Below are 27,015 nucleotides of genomic sequence, written 5' to 3'. Positions count from 1 at the left end.
GGTCAACATATCAAACACTGTATAAAATCGCAAACAAACAATGAGATTCAATTAGCTAATGCATGCATGAGCATTCCTATTTGATTAATAAATAATATGCACACTGATGAAAGGAGGTATCATGAAACTGGTCAGAGCTGCTAAGAATCTATAATTTGTTTTTATTAGCTATTTATTATGGACTGCATAGTGGCGCAGTTGGTAGCATGGTTGTCTTGAAGCGATATAATCCTTGGTTCCAATCCTGGCCTGAGTTCTTTCTGCATTGAGTTTGCATGTTCTCCCTGTGCATGTATGGGTCCTCTCCGGTTTGTCTGGCTTCTTCCCACAGTCCATAAACATGCCTTTAGGTTAAATGTTCTTTCTAAATTGCATGTGTGTGGTTGCGTCTCTGTGTTGCTCTGTGATTAATTGGTGACTGTACCCCATAAGGATAAGCAGATGCACTGTGTGGATTATAATACCTCTCATTTGTAAACTAAAATCATTGCTATAAGTATCAGTCAATCAACAATTGGTAATTAGTAACACAGCATCCTTTAGACACAAGATCAACAGAAAGCACTTTGCATCAAAATGTATTTTATCTCAAGTAGAAGTAAAAAGTAAAAAAAACAACAACTATATATATATAGATATATATATATATAGAGAGAGAGAGAGAGAGAGAGCGAGAGAGAGAGAGTCTTTCTGATTATATATATAATATATGTAATTTTCTGTTTATTCTTCGAAATAAGCATTGTTTGCAGGTCAACAAACAATATATATACAGCTTCTAGAAAATTCTGGTATTTCAAAGAATAAAAATAGAAAATTGAATGAATGAATGAATGAATGAATGAATGAATGAAAAATAACAAATCCAGAAAAGCAATGTACACATGTTTTCAAGTCAAATTTTTTCACAACATAAAGCTACTGGTATTAATAAGCTGCCATACACATTAGAACGGTGTAAAGTTCTGCCAGTGGCAATATATTAATTTGACAGTCTAAGTGACATTACAGGCTCAAAACACAATATTAGAACAATAAATAAAGTTTGGGGAAAAAAATAAGTCTCACTTTACCATAAATTGTGTAGTTGTATGCTGGTTAGTCATTTTATGTTTGTTTAAAGATCCTTGTTTTACATTCAGCAAAGTACCTATACAAGTGTTTTAGAGTCACCAAAAAATGTACTCAAGAGTGGGACTTAAAATTATTAGTAATTAAGTAGAAATAAAGGAATAAAAAGTATGGTTTAGCAAAACTACTCATATAAGTACATTTGTTTCAAAAAGCTTCTCAAGTAAATACATACTTACTACCTCTGGGAAAGACATACAGAAATGCATAGATAATAAAGATGACGAGGACTGAGGAAACACTTTTTTGATGAGAAGGAGGAGACATAAAAATTAGGAGCATATAGATTCAATAATCCAGAAAGACAAATAAATTTCCATAGACAAAGAAAAGACTTTTGTCAAAAAACAACACTGTGTGAACAAACATTTATAAATGTATTTATTAATTGTTGTGTAAAATTATTAGCTTACATAAATATACAGGAACCCATTTTAAAATCATTTATGATAGATGTACACTCTTAATATTTTTGTTGCACACTGCTGTGTAAAATTTTATGACGAAATTTCTGACGATTAGGTGAGCGCTTTGTCAACATGGCACATCCTGGAACATACCAACGTTGGAGGGGTGGCAGGTTTGTGATAACCTATTTCTGCCTCTGTTTTTAAGGCCACAGTAATTCCAGTTGGTCTTGTTTTTGCTATGTTATGTACTGTAAAATATGAATATTTGGTTTACAATAGAAGCTAGAACATAAATAGTTACTTTATTGATAATAATATTCTTACGTCACCCCCAGTTGTCAGTGTGAAAGAGGGAGCAGTACGGGCCGCGGTCCGTTCAGGATCAGCTGAACAGTTGGAGGATCACCGCCCCGCTATGACTACCAACCACCTTGGTTCTCCACGGATGGTTAACCCCACAGATAACAATCCTCTTTGAGTTGGGTTTGGAGGATGAGTCCGTCAAAAACGAGATTTCCGGTCCTGCTCTAAAGCCTCCTGTGGTTTTTCTCTCAGTTGTCGGTGAGTCATGATGCACCTGATTGCTCCTGCGTTTGTTTACGGCGCTGGCTGTTAGCAGTAAGCAGCGTGTGTTGTAGCTAGAAAGCTGCCATTTCTTTTTTTTTTTTTTTCAGAAACAAAGAAACTGGCTTACATTCAGTGTGCCTTCCCAACTTTAATCAGTAGCACAAGCTAGCTCTATGCAAAAAGAATTTGACTACTAATCTCTTCCTAGTCTTTGCTCAGTGCTTGTGAAATGTTACATAATAGCATCCTTCATTGATTGTACAGTACTCTCTGGCCAGCTGTTATTTGGCTGCATCCGCCAGCACTTTAAGCCTGCTGTAGTTGTGGTGTCAGTCAGGTGACACGGCTGCTCGGCGTCCACCCTCAAAGCACACAGTCCAATGCCTCACACCTGCATCAACAGCACCTTGCACAAGTATACCCGATGGCAATCATGGCACTAAATTCAAAGGCATAAGAACTTCTGCTCTTGACACCACTTTGTTAAAAATGTAAATTCTGTTGCGACACCTCCAGGCGCTGCAACCATCTTCTGATGTCTATTTATTTCTCGTTTTGTACTATTTATTTCTTTATCTTTGTATATTATGAATATACACATAACCTGCATCTTAACTCGAGTCGAGCAAATCTCAATCTCGTTGTAATCTGTTGATGACAATGACAATAAATCTTATCTTATCTTATTCTCATTTCACATTTTTTCCAACTTTACATCCACATGTAAACAATGTTGAGATGTTATGTGACAGGACAAGCAGTATACAGTTGTGCAGCGGTAGGAAAAGGATACCGTTTTAAATACGAGAAAAAAATCTGAAAATTGTAGTAGTCACTTTTTTTTTTAGCCCCCTTGAGTTGATGTTGTTGTGATGCCACTTTTTGCTGCAAACATCTAGAGGGTGAAAATGTTCTCATCTGTATTTTTTGCAAGTTCAGGGGTTATGCTTAGCCTCCATCCCAGTTTCCTGTCTTCTGACATGATGTCTTTCAGAATTACCCTGTGTGTAGCTCCATTCTCACTGCATTATAGTGCTAGCACCATTTTTGTGCCATTTTGGTGGTGTGTTAAATGATATGCATTGCTAGTTTTATGCGTGTAGACAATGAAGTACTATTTTAGTATCATCTTCATATGTTTGCTGTTTCCCCTACATGACTTTTAGTGATTTGCTAATGGGACTTCCTTGGGCTTTCTGTTAATAATGGCTTTCTTTCACTCACCTGCATTTTATAGAATGCATAATTTCTTTCCTATCCATCAGGTTATCCCACTTGAGCTGTGGATCACTGTAGTTCCTGCTGGCTAGTTCTATGAATTCTGCTCTCCAGCCAGTTTAGGTGGACAGCTGAGTGTTGATAGGTTTGTAGTTGTACTGTTTCTAGATGAAGTATCAAACAGATTCTGTGGAATGTACAAATCCTGACCTAATTGCTTAAAAACCTGACTTCCTAACTTCTTCTTCACAAAGATCTCTATGACTAGTCTGGTGAATTTATAGTCTTCATATTTCTGTTCATTTACTAATGTCCTCTCAGCTCATGCATTCTGAAATTACATAAGACACATTCTGTTTGTTAATTAGGTACCTTCTGAAAGCAATTGATTGGACTTAGACTTAGACTTAGACTTGTACTTTATTGATCCCTTGGGAAGACTCCCTCAGGAAATTGAAGTTACCAGCAGCTCCCAGGCAAAAAACAAAGATAACACACAGTAAGTAAAGTGCAAAAGAATACAAAATACAAATTAAATACTGAGGTACACACCATATGTGAGTAACCAAAACCTTAAATTATGCAAGAAAAACCTTAAATTATGTAAGAAACAAGGAATAAGAATATAGAATATAAGTAAATATAAATACAACACAAAAAATATATATATATAAGAATTTGGTGTAACTTGATGTTACTTGTGAGTATTAGAAGGGTGAATATAAATATGCGCCATAATTTTCCAAGTTTTCGTCTGTGTAAAAACAAGCAAACAAAAACTGAAAGCCATATATCCTTTTTCTACTTCACTGCCATGTAATACTTTGTTCTGCTCTGTCACAGTAAATCTTAACAAAACACACTGGGCTTTAATATCAATATTTGTACAATGCAACGTAGAAGGGATTGGTTTCAAGTCAGTTCTGCTGTTACATCCAGTAAGGGAAGTGAGAATGTACATCTTGTTCCGCCAAGGCTAAAACCATTTGCTTATCAAGCTGTCACCTGTGAATAAGCATTTTCCCCATGTGTGCTGCTCATTTTCTGAAGAATAAAAACTAGAAGCATTGTGATCAAAACTATGTGACGACAAGTAAGGGATTATTCACATCTCTGCTCTTACGTCAAGCACTTTTGTGTATCTGGAACTGTTGAGTAAAACATAGAAACATGAAGTGCTTGAATACCAGATTGTGTCAGTTGGAAGATACGCCTAATCACTTACATTATCTGTTTGCTCTTTTCTTTGAAGCAATGACAGACCTTCACATGTAATAGAAAGGTCAACCTAACACAAGAGGTGGAAAGCTAAGCTAACCAAAGTGGAATAGACAGTTTTCTAAGCTTGCATCCACTTTTACAAGCCCCAAACATTGAGCTTCGTCTTTAGATTGTCCCCTTGTATATTAACACACTCAAATGGGATTGTTAATATACACACTTAATATACACACTTAAATAAGTTGCTGCTGATTTGCCATAAATATGTCATTCACAAACCCCAGATTCACTCCAGTTCACATTTTCACATTTTAAATGTCTCTGCTTGAGTATAATGTTCATTACCTATGCATTTAATGTCATTGCCAGTTTGTTTTTGTTTTATTGACTTACTTCTTACCTAAGCAATAGTGGAAAACCTCTTGGGTGTCATAGAGGACAGCTATGCTGATGTCAAAGTGTCCTTTTGACATAGGGCAACGTTTCTCCACATACAGAGCATGGATCTTTAGATGAGGTTAAAATTCACCCCAGACTTTAGGTGTCGCATTATTCTAATTCAATCTCAGGCTATATATAATTTCATGTAACTGTATATTATTTTCTTATTACACACCCTTTCTTTTGATTGTGGTTATGATTCTTGTTTGTGGGCATTGACTCTTAAGAAATATTACAGGCTAAAGACCCCTGTAAAGTCAGGGGTTGTTATAACATTCTCACAATACGATATCTGGTGTAAAAAATCGGTATTGTGATTCTATAGTATTCAAACATGATTTAAGAAAGATAAAAACCGTAAAACATTATTACAGAAAATGACCAGCAGCCAAGCAAGTCTCATATCTGAGAGAGAAAGCGTTGCATTATTTTTACATGTAAATAACTGTTGTGTTAATCAGATATTTTTCATTGATTATGATTTGGTTACTCAGCACTTCATTACCGTTCTGCTCAGCTTTATCCTGACCATGTGCTGTTCTTCCTCTCAGCTGTAAAGCCTTCGGACTCCAGATGTCTGTGTCTCTTTAATCCTACCACCCTGATCCCTAATAAAATACACTCCTTAAATGCACAGTTAAGCTTATATGCTGCATTGTTTATGTGGATGTAGATACTAATACTGATCAGCCCACAGAGGACGACTAGTTGGAGATTTCAGTACATCATCAATGAGCTTCTTATTGTAATTTAGAGGTATTGTTGTGGTTGTGCAGCCTGTAAATATGCCACAGTTCTCAGCTGAATATGTAAGTATTTCCTTTAAAATATGAGGAAGACTGAAAGATGCCGGGCATGCAAATGAAAAAGTCTGGTCTTGTTTTTTGCCTGGCAAGTATTTTTCTGAATGTTTGCCTCTCAGTTTATGTTAGAATTCCTTTATCCTGGGACTGACTGACGGGTCAGTCCGCCATCCAGCAACCGGTCATGAATACGTGCCTTTATGTCCGCTGCCTCAGAGCTAATTAGCTCATTTTATTTGTATTGAACAAGCCTTGCAGACAGAGGGCAATCAGGCAGGTTTCAGACAGGCGGGTTATGTCGCTGACTTTCTGTCTCCTGCCTTATCTGCCCTCAGATGTATTCTAAGAACATGGTGTGATCAAAACGGTGCAACATGGATCCTGAGGAGCTCAAGCTGCAGAATGACTACCGATACCGTAACTACACGGCGGTCATTGAGAAGGCGCTGCGAAACTTTGAGTCGTCCAGTGAGTGGGCGGATCTCATCTCGTCCCTGGGAAAGCTCAATAAGGTGCAGTATGGTACACGTGGATCCATTACTCTGAATTTTAATGGGTCCATTTTGTTGCACTAACTCAGAAGTTATTGGTTCCTCTTTGGTGTTTTGCTTAGATCTGTTTCAGTTCTGTGAGGTCATGGATGAGGTTTGCTTTTGTGTTGTCACATCCTCTTTTTGTTTATAAGTCTTTGTATGATTTCTTATGAAGAATAAAGGTGCCCTTGTGTTTTTTTTCTTTTTCTTGTTCACCAAATATTGACTTTGGAGTGTCCCTGTGTGTTCAAGCTAAAAAAAAACACACACACACAAGGAAAAGAGATGTTCACCCTTTTAAATAAAATTTACATTAAGTCAAAAATTTGTTACGTGTATATTTCTGACTCATTGTGGAGTTTTTGGTGAAATTCGTACTCTGTTTTTACGGTTTCTTTTTTTTCCCCAGGCCCTGCAGAGTAACCTTCGCTATTCGCTCTTGCCCAAAAGGCTGATCATAGGGAAGCGTCTAGCCCAGTGTCTGCACCCGGCTCTGCCCAGCGGCGTTCACCTCAAGGCTCTGGAGACATACGAGGTCATCTTCAAAATCATTGGCACAAAATGGCTGGCCAAGGATCTGTTTATTTACAGGTAACAGAACCGGATAAAATTATCTTCAGCAAGAAGAATCAAGGCCTTGCTATGAACCGCTCTCACTCTGACTTATTTCATGCATTTTGTTTTTTTTTGTTTTTCAGTTCCGGGTTGTTCCCGCTGCTGGGTCATGCAGCCATGGCAGTTAAGCCTGTTCTGCTGACGCTGTATGAGTGTTACTATCTCCCACTGCAGAGAGCTTTGCTTCCCAGTCTGCAAGCTTTCATAACTGGACTCTTACCTGGTCTGGAAGAAGGACTGGAGGTCTACGACAGGTCCATAAGAACACTTTTTAATTTTTTCCTCCTCTAAAATTAAAAAAATGGATCAAACAAATAAATTCCATCTGCCCATCCTACCAACACTACTGAATAAGAAGTCAAGATTATTTCTGGTTAAGGCGGAGACTGACCCCTGATGCTTCTGTTAGAGGCCAGTAGAAACGGAAACCCTTCTATTCAAGGCAATGGACATACCAGTTTCACAATCTAAAATCATCTTCATACCACAAAGGGTTATTCACTGAATGCAACACAAACTTCCTCTTAATTTCTTAAAGAAATGATTCCTAATGATAAAGCATGATAAAGTTGCATTGATTTTGATATTTTGTGCTACTTTTACTCGTATTGAAAGATAAGAGAAAAATGAGGCTTATAGAAACTAAACTATGCATTTTCTACGCTGCTTTAGTTCCTGAATTATGGAAATCCCTCAGAATTGCATTCATCCTTTTTAGTAGTAATATAGTCACATTCTATTGTTTACGGTCTCTGCCTCTGTTCAGGACTGATGCTCTGCTGGTCAAGCTGTCGCTGTTGGTGGGTCAGCAGGTTTTCTACGGAGCCCTGTGGGGAAGCATGCTGGTCACCCCGATGGTGCGGCTGCCCGCTTCAGTCTTTGTGGTCACACATTTTGATCGCATGGTCCCGCTAAGTCAGCAGATCTACATGTTGGGCTACGGCCATCACGCAGTGGTGAGTGTCCACGTTTGTCCTCTTTCAGTGGATGTTTGATTCCCTGACAGTCCCGGTTTAAGTTTTATGTTTCTCTGTGCTTTTCCAGATAAAGTCAGTCTGTCTTTCTCTGCAAGATTCAAATGTGTTGGTGCAGAGGAACATGCTTGAAGTCCTCCTCTACTTTTTCCCCTTTGCAACATGTCTGGTAGGTAAAAATGTTGGTCACCAAAGTGAATCTCCTTTGTTCCTATGTGTGTATGTGTTACAAATATACCTAAATCTATATTTTTTTCTTCATTCAGAGAAATGTTTTGTTTCTGTTCATTGGTTTTATCTTAATAGGGAAGTACTTCTGCCATTTTATTGATTTACATCTGTTAGCCTTTATAGAGGTGCTCTTTCTGTCTACGGATAAGTTAATCAGGAACACTTCACCTTTAGCACCTGGGTGACTCTTCATCCATCCATGGTTTCATTTCCAGGATGAATTTTCAGTTGTTCTCTATTTTAAAAATCCTTTAAAACATTTGCTGTCACACTGTTTACCCTAAACCTAAATGTACATTTATTAGTAGCTAAATTGGGTTTGTTGAATTAAAGCAAATTAAAATAACTTCACGTATGAAGTAATGAGTTAAAAACAGCTCCTCACTATGGGAACCGAGAATGGTGTTTCTACATGTTTTTTTCAATACTCAAGGTTGAGCATCATGGCCTCTGACCTAGAGGAACTGATTCTAATATCTTCTTCTTGAATCCTGCTGAATCAAGTAGCATACTCAGTTCTCTTTATGTATTATGGATATGCTTTTAATAAAAGCCACAGATTTCAACATATGTCTGGGTCTTTTCCAATGAAAATGATAATTATACCTCCAGAAATCCTTTACTGCTCCCCAGCTAACTCTGTATGTTGTTGGTTTAGGACCCAGCAGAGCCCAGTGTGACTCTGAGTGCTGAAGACATGATCACTGTGGCGTCTGCAGCTTTACTCACTCTGCTCAGGAGAGACATGTCCCTCAACAGACGTCTCTACGCCTGGCTCCTAGGTCCGCAAGCTAAGGATATAAATTAGTAATGAATCGGATTGCTGTTTGGCAAAGGAAAATATTTTATTTGTTCTCATTGACGTTTGTATTCCTGTGTTTGTTTCTTCAGGCACCGACATTAAAGGAGGGATGGTGGCGCCACATCCCACGCTCTCCACCACCGTGGAGGAGCACACCGCATTCTACTTCAACACTTACTCAAAAGATTATCTTGTGAAGGTTTGATTTATTTGGTAAACATATAAGATGTAATGTAAGACCAAGGCTCCTGACTTTTGTAAGGCTAAATGTATGACTGGTAAAGGAAAAACGAATGAATTCTCTATCCTAAGTTGACCAAAACTAATTTCAAAGCACATGTTGTGTTAAACGTATTTTAAAAACAGCAACATTTAAATATTGTTTTCCATGATCAGGTACAATATTTCAAAGTATATTATCTAGATGAACCCTTAACAATTGTTTCTCCTGATCTCATTTGTTCAGAACTATTTTACAGTACAAAAATATTAAATAAAATAAACCAGAATACATCAGTAGATTTATTGTGGTTTCTGTTTTCAGGCTCTGATTGACATCCTCAAACAGATGGAGGTGGACAGCGACCCAGAAAGCGTCATCTCGTACCTCAGACCCTTTCGCATCATCATCAGTCTGCTCGATAAACCCGAGATAGGTACGGAGCCGAGCAGAAGCGCCTTATTATGCTAAATGGTTTCCAACCTGTTTCGCTGACATGGCTTTTTTTTGTGCTCAGGTCCAGCTGTCTTGAGCTGCGTGTTTTTGGAGGTGGTCCGAGCTTTCCAGCGCTACTGTCTGGAGATGATTGGAGAGGAAAACACCCCGAAGTCGGGAAGCTCAGCCAACCAGCTGGCTTGGTGAGAAAAATGAACAATGAAATTAACATGCTTCCTTTTAAGAATGAAATTATAGTTTTTGTAGCATGATTATGAAAAGAGATTTTCTTTCCTGTCTTCATTTAACAGTAAAGTAAAAGAGAACAAGAATGCATCAGATATCATAAAGACAGTGAACATGCTTGTGAGCTCCCTGAACAGCGAATATCTTTGGGAGTACATGACTCAGCGCTTTTGCACATCTCTCAGGTTTGTCAGTCACACTAAATCTTTCTTTGCAATCAGAATTCCTTCACTGTAAGCAAAAAAAATACATATAAACATTTATATTTTCAATTCAGTTTCAGTTAGGGAGCATGTTTGTATAGCTCAAATTCACAACACATGTTGTCTCGAGGCAAAAGTCAAGTCAGACCAATCGTTCAGACAGATTAAAAGTCAAGTATGTGGACAGTGTCTAAGAAATGCTGTGTTTGGAGAAACAAGTGTTTGAGTTGCACCATAACAAAATATTTATAAATTCTTAGCTCTTCATTGTATTTTCTTTTTTTTTTTTTGTTCTGTTTTAAAGTTAAACAAAGAGGTGGTAATGTTTTAATGTATTTATGCACAGTATGAATTTAAGTTTCTCTTATCGACACATTGATCTGAATTTGTTCAGAACCTATTGTGATCTGACTCGGTTAATCTGAAATCCTATTCTGTCAGTTTCAGCTTGCGTTTTCCAGTGTGCCTTGTATGCAGAGATTTGACTGAAATATCACAATAACAATATCAAGACACATTTTTCAGTGTGAAAGATTACATTTCTAATAATATTTAGAATTTTACATTTGTATTTTGATAGGAATTGTGTGTTAACTAAAGCATAAAATGAGATCGAGCATGTGTGTCAGGTTGTGTTTTCAGCTTTTAATGTACAGAGAAATAAATCCCAGTTTTGTGTTTTTGTTAAAGTGAAAAAGATGATCCTCCGGAGCAGGACTACGGTCAGACAGCTCCCTCGGTCACGGAAATGTCCAACCTCATCATTTTCCTTCTGGATGTTCTTCCTCTGGTAATTAATACACATTTTCAAGAGTAGCTAAATAAATAAATTTCCAAATTCAGACAAAATTAAAAGCATTTCTCAGTCATTTGCCTCCTCTTTGTTTAATATTTCTTTATTTTTTACACATAAATACTGATCATCTGACTATTTAACGTTCGTAGAAGCTTCTCATGCTGCACCATGTTTGTGTTTTCTCACAGGAGCTCTATGCCGACATCCAGTCACTGTTCCTTCCCGACATGCTGGGCATCATGCTGCAGAGCCTGCACCGTCACATGGACTCAATTTCTCTTGATGACATCACACAGGGGCTGCGAGTGTGCTTCAAGGTCCTGAGTAAGATCCAGATGCCTGTATCTTACATGGATGTTGATGCAGGAGCAAACACAGAGGAAAGGGAGTCGGCTTCACCAGAGGATGAAACCACAAAGGTGAGGATTTTTTTTTTTTTTTTAGTAAGTAAGCACCAATCTAGGGTGTTTTAAAAGCTTATAAAGAATTTCCTATCAAGGATGTACAGAATGAGGGGGAGAAAAATGGAAGCATTAATGGACATCAGGAAGATGAGCGGGAAAGGCAGGATCAAGGAGGTGAAGCCGAGCCTGCAAATGGGGTTTACTCAACTCTGAGGTCGGAAGACAGCGGACTGGGCGTCAGCGCTTCCCCCTCAGAGCAGCAACTGCAGCTGGGAATGCCCACAGAGGCCGAGCGAAACGGAACCTGCAAAGCCGGCGATGGAGTTTGGAGAAGGGGAGGGAGTGTAGAAGCCATGACACAGAGTCTGCAGGATATCCTGGCCTTCATAACCACAAGGTAAACTTCAGAGCCAGATGAAGATGCTTGATAAAATCTATGCAAGTCATCTAAACATTTTTACTCTTCCACCTTGATTTCAGATACCTGTTGGTGCAGGTGGAGGACGTTACAGGTCCGGATCCAGAGCCTCAGCGTGACCAAAGCACCAACTCTGGGGATCAGAAGTCTCTGTTAAGGAGACGTGAAATTAAACACAAACTGTCTGAGCTGTTTACTCCAAACAAACGCAAAGCCAGCGTCTCGCCTGACACTCAGCCCTCGGCATCGCCAACGGAAAAGAAAAAGGAGCGTGGCTCCACACTGTGTTTGGACTGGGCAGCTGGTTACATGCCCCGAGGAAAAGCTGAGATCTCTGAGGCCTGTCGACAGACCTTTGTCGCCACCTGCCACCTGTTGCTGGAGAGCACCACCTTCCCTGTGTACCTGAGCGAGGAGGAGATGCTAGCACTTTACACAGACATGTTTGGAGACTCAGGTCAGCATGTGAACAGAGGCACTGCCTGACAAAATTATGTATATGCCTTGAGTGTTTTTGTTTTGTTTTTATTTTGCATTTGGTGGTGTTAAAATCAAACATTTCAATGCATTTACTTGATATTTTCAGATCAAATCTACACAAAGTAGTGCTTAGTTGTGAAGTAAAAGGTAAAAATAAATGCAAGGCTTCAAAAATCTTTGCAAAATCAACCTGAAAAGTGCTGCAGGCATTTGTATTTTGCCCAGTTTTTGGGGGTTTTTTTTTATAAAATGGCTTTAAACCATCCCGTTGTAGCTCTACCCATTGTGTTCATTGTTGTTCTCATATAATGATGATGCCACCACCAACGAAAATATTGAAAATCCTGTGTCCCTTTGTTCTACCTCTCAGTAATGCACCACTTTGTGTGTGGAATGTGGAAATGTGGAAAACATTAGGCAGTATGAATACTTTTGAAAATTATTGTAAATCAACACTGTTTCAAAATGCTTTGACCCATAAATAAGTGATGAAATATTGCTGTTGTTTTTCTTCCTAATTATTTCAGGCAGTGACGTGGACGGCCTCCCGGTGTGGTTGAGGTCCCTGATGATTCTGTGCTGCATGTCCAGGGATTACAACATTCAGCACACTGCCGTGGCCTCCCTGCTGGAGCTCATCAACCACTCCCAGTCTTTAGCACTGGTCATTGAGGACAAGCACAGGCGCTACCAGAGCTCTGACAACAACCCTCTGAGTGGGCGGCTGCAGATGGTCAGCGTGCCGCCCATCTACCCAGTCCTGCACCGAGCCATAGAGGAAAACACAGACTTCTTTCAGGTCAGATTGTCAAAAGGGGAACTATTGGTGTGACTGTTTGGAGAAGGCCCTAATTAAGGTGTGTGTTTGCTGTAACCCAGAGGTTATCCCAGGTCCTGTGGAGTCAACTGGACACCGAGCAGAGAGAGCAGCACGTTTCCTGTGTGGATCTGTTTTACAGGCTGCATTGTTTGGCTCCCTCAGCTTCCATCTGTGAGGACATCATCTGCCAGGCACTGCTGCACAAAGACAAGGTTCACACAGTTGTTGTGTTTTTTTGTTTTTTTTCCACTGTCCTCTGAATATCATTGATGGCCGAATGGAAAGTCAGAACTAACAGAAGAAGAGTTGCAAATATGATCAGAAAAACTGAAAGTTTGTGTGTTTTTTGCTTCCCAGGCGATCCGTCTGGAAGCTCTGCACCGCTTCACCGTGCTGTGGCACCTGACCCGGGAGACACAGTGCAACAGGACCATGTCTCTGAGTCGATCCTTTGACCGGTCAGTTCACCCGGATTTTGTTCATAAAGCAAAAAATTCAATAAGTACACTAAATTAAAAAATAATATTTCTTATAAGGTTTTAAGTGTTAAAATAAAAACACTTAAGTAGAATAAAACAGCAGATGGGAACAAAAGTCAAGCAGCCACGACAAACAGTTCATTACTGCCTAATCTGCACATATCTGACATATTGGCATGTTACCAATCTAATTAATTTGCGTGTATTTATCTATCTACCTGATTGGTAGAGTTTACCTCTCCACATACACAGATATTCTCTAAATATATGGGAGGATAGTTAGAGAACATTATGGAACAGAACCAGCATCTAAAGACAGAGACAGAAGACGGTTCAGGTTGTGGAGAAGTTTACAGCAAGGTTAGGCTATAAAGTATACTTCAGCAGACAACTTGGGGTTTTGTGCCTTGCATAAAGGCACAATGTCACTTTCAACCTTATCTCACTGAGCCTCTGTTGTGTGCAAAGCTTTAAAAAAATAATGGTGACTCAACTGAGGATGACTGAATAAGCATGCAGCATTTTTCTTTTGCATTTGTATATAATTTAGAAAATCACGCCTAATTTTTCTTCGACTTCACCTTCACTTCTAACTGGTTTTGGTGTATTGCATAAAATCCAAACAACTTGATTAAATCTAAAAAATGTCGCTGTAAATAATTTCTTCGCTCTCAAATCCTCTGTGGTGTTTCAGGTCTTTGTGTGTTGTAGTGGACAGCCTGACCTCGGCTGATGGCTCAATAAGTGCGGCCGCTCAGTGCTGGCTGGTCAGAGCTCTGTCCCTGAACGATGTGATCCGAATCCTGGAGCCCATTCTGCTGCTGCTCCTTCACCCATCCACCCAGCGCTGCTCCATTCAGAGCGTTAAACAGAATCTCACGGCCGGTACGCAAATTCATCTCTGCCTTGGAAGAGTTTCTCTCGATTGAACGTGTGTGTCATTAACTTGATATGCTTGTTGTTTTCAAGGTAACCTGAAGCTGTTAAACAGCAGAAGGAGTTTGATTAAAACCTCTCGGACACCGGCAGACATGGTGGCGTCTGATGTGACAACATTAAGCAGCCTGGATGTTGTGGACCGAGAAGCTCTGTGGGCCGAGTTGGAAAGTGGGCCGGAGCCGGAAAAACCCGAAGAGGCTTTACCCGCGTCAAGGAGCGAGAGTGAGGAGACAGAGGAAGAGGAGGTCAAAGAGGAGGAAGAGGAGGAGGCTGAGAGTGAACACACTGAGTCGGCAGACACCAGCGGCGCCCAAGTTTCCACGGACAACTCCAGTTCCGGTTCTGCTCCGCCCAGCAGTGTCGAGGAGGGGGGTTTGGTGAACGGCCTGCGGAGGGTGGAGTCCGAGCACACGCAGGCGTCCGATTCGCTGTCGAGTGAAGAGGAGGAGGACTTTGAGCTGGAGGCCATGGCCAGGTCTCGCCTGTTGAAGCAGGAGCGAGAGAAAAGAGAAGCCATCAACTCTCTGTTCCGCCATGTTCTGCTGTACCCGGCGGCGGCGGGCGGCTGGCGTCGTCTCCTCCAGGGCCTGGCGCTGCTCGACAGCCTGCTGCGCAGCAGCCCCGAGTGTCACCTAGTGGACGCCCTGTGCTGCACCTCGCTGGACACCAGCTCTGCTGCTCACTTAAACCTGGTCTCCAACCTCCTGCAGCGCCACCAGCAGGCTCAGGATGGAAGGTGCTTTTACGGCTGCCTGCTGTCTCCCACTTCCTCCCCCTCTGGACCCCCGTCGCTGCTTGTTGAACTGCTTGTGTCGCTCTGCCTGCAAATCCTGCGCTCTCACTACCCATCCTACCTGAGTCTGACTCCCCTGGACCTGCAGGGCAACATGGAGGTCCAGGTGAAGAGCGTGACGGTGCTCACTCGGATCGTGAACCAGCTCTGCTTCACAGTACGAGGACAGGGGTGCAGCAAAGCCACTCTGGAATCCATCCACAAACTCCTGACCTGCTGTAAAGTGCAGCAGTATGCCCTGCTTTCACTGTCTGCCTCCATGTACGTCAGCCAGAAGGCGGCGGACAAGGGAGCATCCAAAGGAGCCGAACTGCTGGATGAGGCAGGAGGCCTATCGGAGGAGAGTTTGGTGAATCTGGGTGTGGGAGGAGGACAGGAGCAGTGCCCCTTACAAATAGAGCTACTAAAGTTGCTCCAGGCTCTGATAGTGCTGGAGTACCATGTGTGGCCGGGTGGGGTCGCATCTGCAGTGAACAGCCAGCCTGGAGACCCTCGTGAATCCTCACCGGCCTCCACCCCTCTGGCCCGAGAGTGGCAGACCGCTGTGCTCTTCCAGCAGTCCATCAAAGCAGCGCAGTATGTCCAGAGCCACCCCATCACAGCGCAGGGGATGTTTGTTTCCGCGGCAGCAAGAGCCCTGCAGCCTCAGTACGGCTACGCCATGCACCCCCACTGGGTGTCGCTGCTGTGCTCCTCTCTGCCGTACCTGGGGCGCTCATTGGGGATCATTGTGTCGCCGCTCATCAGTCAGATCTGCAGGAACATGGACGATCTGGTGAAGCTCCACGAACACGAGGGAGGGAAGGCGAACCACAGGTAGCTTAAACGTACAAGCCTGTTTCTACGACTGATGTGCAAATTAAAAGTGTTAAAAACGCTGAATATCTCAATGTTTAGTTGTCATAGCGATATCAGTGTGTGCAATATCAAAAAGGCTGCTTTGATGCAAAATTTTTAAAGTCGGTAAGCTTAGATATACCTGGCCGACTGGATGGAGGCTCACTGCACTGCTGGTTGTAGTGGCCGAGGTGGTAACCATCATGGAGAGCGGTGAAGACGTCATGACGACACAGACACATGAAAGCGCTGGGGAATTACTTCCACTAATTATGGTTTCTGATTTCTGATTTATTGTAAAAACTTCCAATTAAGATTGTTGAGCTTAAATTTCTCTTTGAGTGAAACAATAATTCATAATTCTATTATATATGTGGTCATTTTTCTAATAAAACATTCATAAACTATGTTATTTTGGAACTCTTTCGGTCGAAATGTGTGTTTTGTTTGTAAAATCTGAATTTGTTTAAAAACAAATTAAGGGAATAAATTAGAACATATCCCAATGATCCTTAAAGTTCATGTACAATATATTTTAACATTTAGACTAAAACAGTTGCTCTACAGAATTTTTGTTTTTGCTTGAATTTCCTCTGAAATATTTTATTCATTTTATTTTTTGTCAGCGTTACCGGCAGGAAGGAGAACATCGCTCCGGACTACCCTTTAACTCTGCTTGAAGGCCTGACCACCATCACACATTATTGTTTCCTTGACAACAAAAAGGTATGGCACGCTTGCATCAGCATATCTACCTGCTGTGTGATCTATGATCATTTAATATTGAATTCTTGTACTTTGTCCCCTCTCTGGTCAGTCTCTGGTGGCTTGTGATCCCGTGGATGTCCGTAACGCACGCAACGCCGTGCTGGAGGCGCTGCCGCAAATGCTCAGCAGCATGGCGTTGCTATGGGGCGTTGTCATGAGGGAGGAGTTTCAGAAACGTGCGTCTGACTCTGGCCACAGCAGCAAACATGCTTCTACCTCTGTGTATTTCAAAAGCTCCAAGGTGGGCAAACGCATATTGTTGAGATTCTTGTGCATCGTCTGTTTTCTGACTCTGACTTCATAACATTTTAATTCTAGAACACAATGTGAATTTAATAAATTTTTTAAAATGTGTATTTAATTAGATCTTGCGTCAGCGGATCCTGCAGTTTCTACTCCCCCTAACTGGACATTATGGGGTTCAGCTGATGGCTTCAGTAGGAGTAGTGTGGAGCAACAGGAAGAGCAAAAGGAGACACAAAAACAAAGTAAGACCCTAACTTTGTGGAAAACTAAAGTCTTGCGAAAGTCTCTGACTGACTTTCTGGGTTTCTTTTAGGTTTTACCAGTGGCCAGTGAGGCTCGTCTGGTCATCGTGGAGCTTATAAAATCGCTTCACACCTTAAATATAGAAACTGTCCTGCACTTGGTCAAAGAGGTTGTGAAGAGACCGCATCAGATCAAAGGGGAACAGGTACATAAGCAGATTTTAAAGACTTTTACCGTGGTTGATTTTCAACTTAAAGGTTCTGATTTCTCCCCACCAGAAGGCAACGCTGGTCGATATTCCCATGCTGCAGTTCAGCTATGCCTATGTCCAGAGGTGAAAATGAATCTTGGTATCAAAAAAACAAATTTTCTTCTCTTTTGGCTCATTTTTACAATAATCTGTTGATTTTTTTTTTTTTGTTGAAGCATTTCAGCTGCGGCTCTGCAGGAAAACGTTGCTCCTCTCCTCAGCCTGTTGAGGGAGTCTGTTCAGCTCAACCTTGCGCCACCTGGACATTTCCTCCTGCTGGGGTCAGTTCTCTTCTATTCACACTACATTTTTGAATTTCATCTACCCTTTGGAGGTTTTACAGTAATTCATGAATGATCTCGAGTCTGAATTTTTATCTTTCAGAATCCTAAATGATTTTGTCAACCGCCTCCCAAACCTGGACAGTAAGAAAGACTCTAAAGATCTGCAGGTAAGATCCAACAGTCTTAGTTATTTTCATAGACCTGCAAGCAGCTAGTGCTCTGCTTAGATCATAGGCAGATGAAGGTAAGATGCTTTGTTGATTAAACTTTTGAGCAGGAGGTGACTCAGCGGATCCTGGAGACGGTGGGTGGGATCGCAGGCTCGTCTCTGGAGCAGACCAGCTGGCTCAGCCGAAGCCTTGAGGTCAAAGTTCAGCCACAGGTTTGCGTAGAAGCTGAAGAACCGGATGACACAGAGGTGGACGGGGAACACTGTGGTAATTTTTTTATGCTTCAAACATAATATTATTATGAGTGCAAGCAGGTTATTTGATTTTGAGAGCACTTTTTCCAATCCTGGAGGAAGACCCAAATTGTTACCCTTAGATATTCAAAAATTTACTTGATTGTCAAAAAGATCTCTGGAACCACTGATGAACTTGATATAGCTGTTAAGATTTAAATTTAAAAGAGGCCTATTATTACAAAATTATGGGGCAGTATATGGCAGGATGTGGTTGGTCTTGTGTGACGTAGGTCAGTAAATACTTGCTTCGCCACTGGATGTGAACGTTGTTGAAACTCGCATTCAACTTTTTACTATCAGACACAAACTGTAATCCCCAGATGAAACAAAATTGGTTAGAAGGTTAAGAAAAACCTTTAAAAGCTACCAAGGCTTAAGTCCTTTATAAACTGGAAGCGGGTGGGACATTAGTGTCTCTGTTCATGATAAAGCCAGTTTTGCACCAACGTGGATTGAGAGAGAGAAGCTCCTTCTACTAAATGGACGCCTTCAAGTTTGAGTGAAACTGCTCACATGAACAAACCAAATGCTTTCTGGTCAAACCGGTTTTGGTAACACTTTATTTGACGGGGTGTGCATAATACTGACATGACACTGTCATAAACATTTCGCAATACCTGCCATGAACATAAAGGTGTCATAAAGGAGTCTTTATGAATGTGTTTGTGACTGACAAATAATGACACTTTTAATGCAAAGTTGCTTTAAAAGTTGCATTGAAAGTCCATTCAAAGTACCAACTTTGTATTATTTTGTAAATAATGACCCTTTAATGCAAACTTGGCACTTTTAATGGACTTTCAATGCAACTTTTAAAGCAACTTTGCATTTGTTGCTGCTGAAACAGCAGCAACAAATGCATGCTGCTGAAACTTTTAAAGCAACTTTGCTTTAAAAGTGTCATTATTTACCGAATGACACTTCATGACACCAGTCATAGACATTCATAAAGACTCCTTCATGTTCATGGCAGGTGTTATGTCATGTTTATTACAGTGTCATGTCAGTCTTATGCACATCCCGTCAAATAAAGTGTTACCCAGGCTTTATTCTCCAAGGATTAAGCTAGACTAAGATAGAAATTATTAAAAGCCCAAAGTTTGTAAAACATTTATGTCAATGATATGTGCATGTTAACGTTTGACTGAAGCTTTATATAATATTCACATGTTGATTTTTCCTTTCTTTTTCATCCAGAGTCAGTAACTCAGGCTAATGCCATGGTGTCGTCCTCCGCTCCTTCGGTGTACAGTGTGCAGGCCCTCACATTGCTTGCAGAGGTGGGGTTTTATGTACATAGGATTATCTATTTATATTTTAGGCAAATTGGACTATGGCTTTGCATTTCACTCCGTGCTATTAAAGCATATTGCTGTCTTTTTCTCCTCTTCTAGATCTTGGCGCCCCTTCTGGACATGGTCTACCGTAGCGACGAGAAGGAAAAAGCCGTTCCCCTTATCTCACGTCTCCTGTATTACGTTTTCCCCTACCTCAAGAACCACAGGTAAAAAAAAATAAAAAAACTGAGGGTGAATCACGTTGATGCCTGCAGCCTCACTGTCACTGGGGTCACCTGACTCCTTTATGTCGGGCTCCTGTCCTGTAGTGCCTACAACATGCCCAGCTTTGCAGCAGGCGCCCAGCTGCTGAGTAGCCTGAGTGGGTACGCCTGCACCAAACGGGCCTGGAAGAAGGAGGTGTTTGAGCTCTTCATGGACCCCCTGTTCTTCACCATGGATGCCTCCTGTGCACACAGGTGAGTGTGAGCATATGGTGGAAGCACAAATGATAAAAATGGCTGTATGGAAATTTTTAAGTCCTGAAAAACTCAGTCATGATGTGGAAGTTGAATGAGCTCCACCCATCAGTCTTGTTAAAGTGACGCTGTTTTAAAACTACAGCTGGCAAGCCATATGTAGCAGATTCGTTAATACGTAGAGTTTTTCTGAAGTGATGTGAATACTTCAGATTTTCACATTTAATTCCAATTGTCTATTATGTCTGCAGTTCTAAATCTGCTAATTTATTATTTCATAGTTGGAAATCAATTATTGACCATCTACTGACTCATGAGAAGACCATGTTTAAGGACCTGATGGGTGAGTACCATTGAGAGACTTTCTGAAATTGAGAAAATATTTTTGTCCTCAGAAATATGGTGGGCAGCTGTCCAAACCGCTAACATTGAATTGAATTGATAAAGAAAGAAAATCAATATTCTTGTGGATTTGTAACTTCTTACTTGATGCAAGAAACAAATTGAAACTCTTTGTATTTATCTTGTCTCTGTATTTATTTGCACAACAGCCATGCAGAGCAGCTCCCTGAAGTTGTTCACCAGTGCCGACCAGAAACCCATGCTGCTGAAACGGCAGGCATTTGCAATGTTCAGCGGCGAACTCGACCAGTACCACCTCTACCTTCCACTTATTCAAGGTGGGCTTCTTTTGTTTTAGATATCAGTGTAGGTGTATGTACTTACGTTCAAACTAGAATCAAATAAAGCCAACTTAAAAATTAACTGGTTCCTTTCAGAACGCCTCACAGAGACTTTAAGAATGAACTCAAGCCCTGCGGTCTCAGCCCAGATGTTCCTCATGTTCCGAGTTCTCCTGCTGCGGATCTCATCCCAGCACCTGACGTCGCTCTGGCCTATAATGGTCACAGAACTTGTAAGTTTCCTTCCTGAGAGGGCCATGTATGATCTAAAGAATCGTGGTTATACAAAGATGTTGTCTTTAACTCGTTTTTTTAGATACGGATATTTGCACGTTTAGAGAAATCTCTGCAGCCAGAGAAAGACGTCTCAAAGTGAGTTTTTTTTTATCATTATCTATGTTTCACAAATGCACTAAAGCTTTCATTTTATAAGTCCTGTGTCTTTGTTTCCAACTTAGGTTGACCAAAGTGGTGCGTGGGGCACTTGACAGAAATGGACCAGTAAACTTCTCCAATGCAGAGTTGGACATGTACCTGTCAGCCTGCAAGTTTCTGGACACTTCCTTGGCCTTTCCTCCAGAGAAGATGCCCCTCTTTCAGATGTAGGGAACTGGAAAACATGCTGTCATTGTAACATCAGCGATACGTTTAGTAAAGATATTGGTTTCGAAAGCATCTAATTGATTATCCTGCAGGTATCGTTGGGCATTTGTCCCGGAGGTGGACGTGAGCCGCTACAGTGGTCCAGAAAATGCGCTGATTGAGTTTGAACAGGAATGCACACCACACGTTGTCAGAGTGCTGGAAGGGATACAGGAACGCTATGGGGTGAGTTACAGAGCTGCTCTTTCATTAGCACCTGATTGGATCTTATTCCCAAAACATTTGTGTAAATAAAGTGGAGACTACAATAAATTAAGCATCTGACTATGGAGAGTTGTCTGTAGTCAAATGATGTCTCAACATAAGATTTTTAGATCTGGTTACTTCCACAAACTTCAATTAGACTTAGACTTAGACTGACTTTATTGTCATTTTGCATGCACAGGGTGTATACAGAACGAAATTTTGTTGCATACGGCTCAGGACAATGTTTTGAGCTTTCAATGTTGTGAGGTTACTCCAGAATAAAATAAAATACAGTATAAAATATGAATATAAATATAAATATAAAATATAAAGTGCAGGACTGACAGTAAAAGGAAGTTACTTAGCTCTGTACATGTGCAAGGTATAAAGTGGAGACCAGATTTTAAGTGCAGTCCAGTTAAGAGTTCAGCAGTCTGATAGCAAGTGGGAAAAAGCTGTTTCGGAACCTGGTGGACCTGCACCAAACGCTGCGGAACCTCTTTCCAGAGGGCAGCAGGGAGAACAGTCCATGGTGGGGGTGTGAGGGGTCACTGACGATGTTTCAGCCTCGGGACACGCAGCGCTGGGATGAAATGTCCTGAATGGAGGGAAGGGGGGCCCTGATGATCCTTTCTGCTGTCCGCACCACTCTCCTCACGTTCTTCCAGTCGGAGGCGCTGCAGCTTCCACACCACACAGAGAGGCAGCTGGTCAGAATGCTCTCTATGGTGCTTCTGTAGAACGTCTTGAGGATCGGTGGCAGGTGTGCTCTTCTCATCCTCCGCAGGAAATACAAGCGCTTCTGTGCCCTCTTGGCCAGAGACGTGGTGTTCACAGTCCAGGTGAGGTTGTTAGTGATGTGCACCCCCAGGAATTTGGTGCTGCTGACCACCTCCACAGCCGAGCTGTTGATGAGCAGTGGAGCGTGGCTGGGCCGGTTCTTCCTGAAGTCGACGATCATCTCCTTCGTCTTGTCAACGTTCAGGATCAGGCTGTTGTCTCTGCACCAGTCCACCAGCTGCTCCACCTCCTCTCTGTAGTCCAGGTCGTTGTCGTCTCTGATGAGGCCCACCACCGTTGTGTCGTCCGCAAACTTCACGATGTGGTTGGTGGCGAACCTGGGGACGCAGTCGTGTGTCATCAGAGTGAACAGCAGAGGGCTCAGGACGCAGCCCTGAGGGGAGCCTGTGCTGAGGGTGATGACATCGGAGGTGTGTTGTCCGATCCGGACTGACTGAGGTCTGTCGGTGAGGAAGTCTAGCAGCCAGTTGCGCAGGGGGGTGCTGAAGCCCAGGTGTCCCAGTTTTCCTGCCAGATGCTGTGGGATGATTGTGTTGAACGCTGAGCTGAAGTCCAGGAACAACATCCGCACATGAGTGTTCTTCTCCTCCAGGTGAGCCAGGCTCAGGTGTAGGGCGGAGGAGATAACGTCCTCAGTGGAGCGGTTTCGGCGGTAGGCAAACTGGAACGGGTCGAATGTGGAGGTGAGTCTGGAGACGATGTGTTCTTTTACCAGCCTTTCAAAGCACTTCATCATGATGGGAGTCAGTGCCACAGGCCGGTAATCGTTGAAAGAGGTGACTTGAGGTTTCTTTGGCACCGGAATGATGGAGGCAGTTTTGAGACAGGCTGGCACTGTGGCTTGGTCCAGTGAGGTGTTAAAAATGTCTGTTAGGACACCAGCCAGCTGACCTGCGCATTCCCTGAACACCTGCCTAGGTATGTTGTCGGGACCTGGGGCCTTCCGTGGGTTGACTCTTTTCAGAGTCTTCAACACATCGGCTGTGTCCAGGCAGAGTGCCTCCTCTTCCTGGTGGGGAACAGTTTTCTTTGCCGGAGTACTGTTCAGTGCCTCGAACCTCCCAAAGAAGTTATTGAGTCCATTTAGAAAGTCAGCATCATCTTCACCCACTGGGGGGAGGATGGATTGTAATCTGTGATCGCCTTTATGCCTTGCCACATACTTCTGGTGTTGCTGGTGTCGTGGAAGAACTCCTGTATTTTTCGACTGTGGGTTCGCTTTGCTAACCTGATAGCACGGTTCAAGTTGGCTCTCGCTGTCCTCAGTGCCTCCTTGTCGCCAGACTTGAAGGCTGAGTTCCGTGCTTTTAGCATTTCACGTACCTCCTTAGTCATCCAGGGTTTTTGGTTGGCCCGGGTGATAATGTTCTTAGTGATGCTGACGTCCTCTGTGCACTTGTTGATGTAGGCTGACACAGTCATGGTGTACTCATCGATGTTGATCTGGTCGTTGTAAGTGGCTGCTGCCTTGAACATCTCCCAGTCAGAGCACTCAAAACAGTCCTGAAGTGCCTCCATGGCCCCCTCAGTCCACATTCTCACCTGCTTCACTGTAGGTTTTGTTCTGGTCAGCAGGGGCTTGTATGCAGGAATTAGCATAACAGATAGGTGGTCTGAAGAGCCAAGGTGGGGGCGGGGGGCTGCTCTGAATGCTTCTTTGATGTTGGTGTAGGCCAAGTCTAGAGTATTCACTCCCCTGGTTGGAAAATCCACATATTGGTTGAAGTGAGGGAGAACAGTCTTCATGTTGGCCTGGTTAAAATCCCCAGCAATGATGAAAACGCCCTCTGTGTGTGAGGATTGCAAATCACTGATGGTCCGGTAGAGAACACAGTTTTATTTTAAAGACCAACATAAAGAGTACTGTAGAGATCCACAACTCATCTGGAGATATCTATCAACACGCCAATAACTAATTGAGAATTTCACAAATCTGTTCCTTATGGGAGAATGGCAAATACAAAACCTATGCTGAAAGAAATCCTTAAGAGGTTTCGTCAAAAGTTTGACATTAGCTTTATATGGGACACAGCAAACATGTTGATCACATGAGACCAGTTTGAACTTTTTGGTTTACATGCAAAGAGGCAGAAAACTATGCACATCATCCCCACAGTGAAATCAGCATCATTCTGTGGGGATTTTTTTTATGGAAGCTACTTGGAATTGATGGTGGGATAAATTGAGCTAAATAAAAAGAAATCCTAGAAGAAAACCTGTTGAAGGTTAGGATTCGAGTGGAAGTTCACCTCCCAGCAACACAACAACCCAAACATACATCCAGAGCTACAGTATCCAGAGCTACAGTATACTTTGACTAATCAATCTACTTTGATTAGTCAAAGTAGATCTGTACTTTGACTAATCAAAGTACAGATCTAAAGCCAAGTGAGAATCTGTGGCAAGACTTGCTGTTGGCAGCTTCAGTGAGACTAAGCTTGAGTTTAGAAGCAAGACTTTCATCTGTAAATGCATGAAAATGTGGTTCTACAAAAGTAGTGGCTCAGAGAGACAGAATGTGCATGACACATATTTTTAGGATGATTTTTTTTTTGTTTTATATTATTAATTAATTAATAATAATAATTCATTCGAGGTTTGAAATGACACAAATCTCTCTGTGTCCTGTTTTTTCAGGCACTGAACGGACTGACTGAGGAGTCCTCCACGGATAACTTGGAGTTTCCCCTCCTCACTCAGAGCTCCCTGTCCTCCATCACCCAGCTGCTGCCTTTCCTTCGCACCCTTTGCTGCTCCTTCCAGGCCCCTCCCCCCTCCGGCCAGCCTGCTGCCCACTTCCCCATAGCCGAATACCCTGCAGCCAGTTCGCACATTGTTCTGAGCAGACTGGAGGACATTATTGAGAATGAGTTCCTGGACTCCATGGAGAGTTAAAAACTGAGCTTTTTTAGCTACAGGCACATGTAAAAAAAGACCTAGAATGGGCACAACCAGTGATTTTGTTGTATTGTGGAGTTCTAGTGAAGGGATGGTTTTGAAAATGTGTTTTCCTTTTATGTAGTCATCTTTCTGATTACATCTGCACATGTACTTCTGAACTGCTTTAACTAGAAAAAAAAAACAAACAAAGGGAATCCATGGTACTCATTTCCACATGGCTTTTAATGTGAAAAAATATGAAGGAATGCAGTTTTCTTTCCGTCCAAAGATGAGGTATTAACGCAGCTAAACGTCACTAACTTACTGCTTTTAGCGTCAGTAAAAGCAGACAGGTATTCTCGATTCAGGTTACTTATTGTCTAAGCAAGGCATGCACCTTATGACCGTGGTAGTAGAGTCAATAGATTTTAGTGAAGCACATAGAAAACTTACTGTGAAGAACTGCGTTAGGCACCACTAGTGTTTTATTTTCCTGAACTAGCCATCTGCAGTTTGTTTCTCCAGGTGTAACAATCTGTCTTAAGAATGTATAAACTCTTATAGATTTCTCTTAATTTATGCTAACATTTTTATTGGTAACGTAAGGAATGTGCTTTGCGTGCATTGGGAAAACTCTTAAAACAATGGCTGTGTGTCGACATATTTCATGCTTTGAGTTTTTGGTGACCAAGGGAAATTATCCTTTCCTAGTTTTTACTCCAGCATAGTCTTTACAGCTACTACTGTCTGTATTTTCCTGCACATCTGAATGTTCCTGTAAGTTATTTATCTTTAAGGGATCACATCAAATTGTGATGCTATAGGGAAAAAAACAAGTCATTAAATTAAACATAGCATTTAACTTCTGTTTTATTTGTTCTCTTTGTTTTATTGCACTCCCACCAGTTTATAAACATCTTTTTTTTTTTTTTTATATTGTGCTTTTAAGACATTTTGCGGGTTTAAACCCAATTTCAAAACTGATATTGGCTCAAGCTATTTCACTTCACTAAAATATATTGGAAAAGAAAAAAATCAATCTCAAATGTAATTATTAAATTATCTTTAAATCTGATGTGAATTGTTTTTATTTCTGTTGACCTTCAGCCATTATGCACTGAAAATCATCAGTTTTAAGAATTTCTCTCCATTGTGACTCATTTCCATAAAAGACAAGGACATGTCGCTTAAGTCTAAGTGAAAACTCACCTGAAACTGCTCCTTTAATAAAAGGATTCATTTATTATTAATCTATAATATGTACTTTCATATATTTAGTAACGAGACAAATGACCAACACCAAACTAACAAAGGCAAACCATAGAAAAAGCATAAGAAGAAATTAACTGCAGTTGTTAAAAATGTCATTGTCCAAAGGAATGTGCAACTGAACATGAAGGCTGTAAAAAATTTGTTACATAAGTATAATAGACTATTTACAAGAAGTTAAAAAAATGTAAACAGGGATGTCATTTAAAATTACAGTAGTCTGCAAAATCCTGAGTTTTATGTTTGTATTTATTGTGAGACGTCCTCACTTGTGATGAGACCCACTAGCAAAGTCATCAGAGAACGTCTTAAGATGGCTGCCTGGGGAGTTGATGGAGAAGTTTGCAGTGCAAGAAGAACAGCGCCAGCACACTCCCTGTGGGGCCCCCGTGCTGCTGACCAGACTGTCAGAGACACGGCCTTGTGAGTGACCAGTGAATCTCCAGCTTGTCCCTCATAAGTATTGACTGGATGGCATGAAATCAAAGAACATGATCCTCGCAG

At 41.6% G+C, this 27,015-nt stretch overlaps 1 protein-coding gene across 2 annotated transcripts; it reads left to right on the top strand.

Moving 5' to 3' along the window:
- Positions 1–1,889: 1,889 nt before the first annotated feature.
- On the top strand, positions 1,890–26,317 carry dop1b (DOP1 leucine zipper like protein B). 2 transcript variants are annotated; one of them, XM_028022970.1, is made up of 38 exons: positions 1,890–2,102; positions 6,127–6,303; positions 6,734–6,915; positions 7,023–7,193; positions 7,706–7,895; positions 7,984–8,082; positions 8,803–8,926; positions 9,036–9,145; positions 9,491–9,602; positions 9,684–9,804; positions 9,913–10,032; positions 10,741–10,840; positions 11,035–11,265; positions 11,346–11,647; positions 11,731–12,125; positions 12,676–12,947; positions 13,028–13,180; positions 13,326–13,426; positions 14,142–14,332; positions 14,417–15,995; positions 16,643–16,742; positions 16,834–17,025; positions 17,150–17,272; positions 17,344–17,478; positions 17,552–17,607; positions 17,700–17,804; positions 17,908–17,974; positions 18,085–18,244; positions 19,471–19,553; positions 19,668–19,777; positions 19,880–20,029; positions 20,311–20,372; positions 20,581–20,709; positions 20,809–20,945; positions 21,029–21,084; positions 21,171–21,314; positions 21,408–21,540; positions 25,000–26,317. In XM_028022970.1, the coding sequence occupies exons 2-38, from the start codon at positions 6,166–6,168 to the stop codon at positions 25,255–25,257; spliced, it is 6,891 nt and encodes a 2,296-aa protein (XP_027878771.1). In that variant the 5' UTR covers positions 1,890–2,102; positions 6,127–6,165; the 3' UTR covers positions 25,258–26,317. The 2 variants fall into 2 exon arrangements, with proteins under 2 accessions (XP_027878771.1, XP_027878770.1); XM_028022969.1 differs by having other exon boundaries at positions 18,082–18,244.
- The last annotated feature ends 698 nt before the right edge of the window (positions 26,318–27,015 follow it).

The sequence above is a fragment of the Xiphophorus couchianus genome, chromosome 7 (assembly GCF_001444195.1).
Source record: "Xiphophorus couchianus chromosome 7, X_couchianus-1.0, whole genome shotgun sequence".
Classification (NCBI taxonomy): domain Eukaryota; kingdom Metazoa; phylum Chordata; class Actinopteri; order Cyprinodontiformes; family Poeciliidae; genus Xiphophorus; species Xiphophorus couchianus.
Note: the sequence above shows the minus strand (reverse complement) of the source record. Positions and strands in the feature narration are given on the sequence as shown.

Excerpts from the sequence above, each read along its gene's own strand:
- dop1b (XM_028022969.1), top strand. The coding sequence starts at position 6,166 with ATGGATCCTGAGGAGCTCAAGCTGCAGAATGACTACCGATACCGTAAC. Across the intron at positions 9,805-9,912 it reads TCAGCCAACCAGCTGGCTTG|TAAAGTAAAAGAGAACAAGA; the intron begins GTGAGAAAAATG and ends TTCATTTAACAG. Across the intron at positions 17,273-17,343 it reads AAAGGAGACACAAAAACAAA|GTTTTACCAGTGGCCAGTGA; the intron begins GTAAGACCCTAA and ends GGTTTCTTTTAG.